The sequence below is a fragment of the Eimeria mitis genome, genomic scaffold, assembly GCF_000499745.2.
Source record: "Eimeria mitis Houghton genomic scaffold, Emh_scaff410, whole genome shotgun sequence".
NCBI classification, from domain to species: domain Eukaryota; phylum Apicomplexa; class Conoidasida; order Eucoccidiorida; family Eimeriidae; genus Eimeria; species Eimeria mitis.
In genome coordinates, this window is record NW_013572428.1 from 8,040 (window position 1) to 8,508 (window position 469).

Genomic DNA, 469 nt, shown 5'->3' on the forward strand with positions numbered 1-469 from the left:
TGCAGTGTTAATTTCTCTTCTTTTTCTGAGACAACCACATAAACAGATGCATGCAATACTTGCTGCTGCTGTTGCTGCTGCTGCTGCTGTTGCTACTGCTGCTGCTGCTGTTGCTGCTGCTGCAGCATCTGTGCCTGTTGCTACTGCACTCACTCCTATCTCTACTGTTGCTGCTGTTGCTGCTGCTGCTGCTGCTGCTGTTGCTGCTGTTGCTGCTGCGTCTGTGGCTGCTGCTACTGTAGTCACTCCTGCTACTGCCGTGATTGCTGCTGCTGCTGCTGCTGCTGCTGTTGCTGCTGCTGCTGCTGCTGCTGCTGCTGCTGCTGCGTTGGGTCTTACCGAGGAGTGCGTGGACCTCCTTAACGGCGGCCTGCAGCAAAGCCATTGCTGCTGCTGCTTCTGCTGCTGTTGCTGCTGCTGCTGTTGCTGCTGCTGCTGTTGCTGCTGCTGCTGTTGCTGCTGCTGCTGC

The 469-nt window shown here is 56.3% G+C and overlaps 1 protein-coding gene across 1 annotated transcript in view; it reads right to left on the reverse strand.

Moving 5' to 3' along the window:
* Positions 1-7: 7 nt before the first annotated feature.
* The window catches only part of EMH_0011310 (uncharacterized protein), a gene marked incomplete at both ends in the record, with an annotated part of 2,038 nt that continues 1,576 nt past the window's right edge, over positions 8-469 (reverse strand). Inside the window, one exon of the mRNA XM_013499219.1 lies at positions 8-467. Within this exon, the coding sequence (XP_013354673.1) occupies positions 8-467 (460 nt within the window). The remainder of the gene's footprint in view (positions 468-469) is intronic.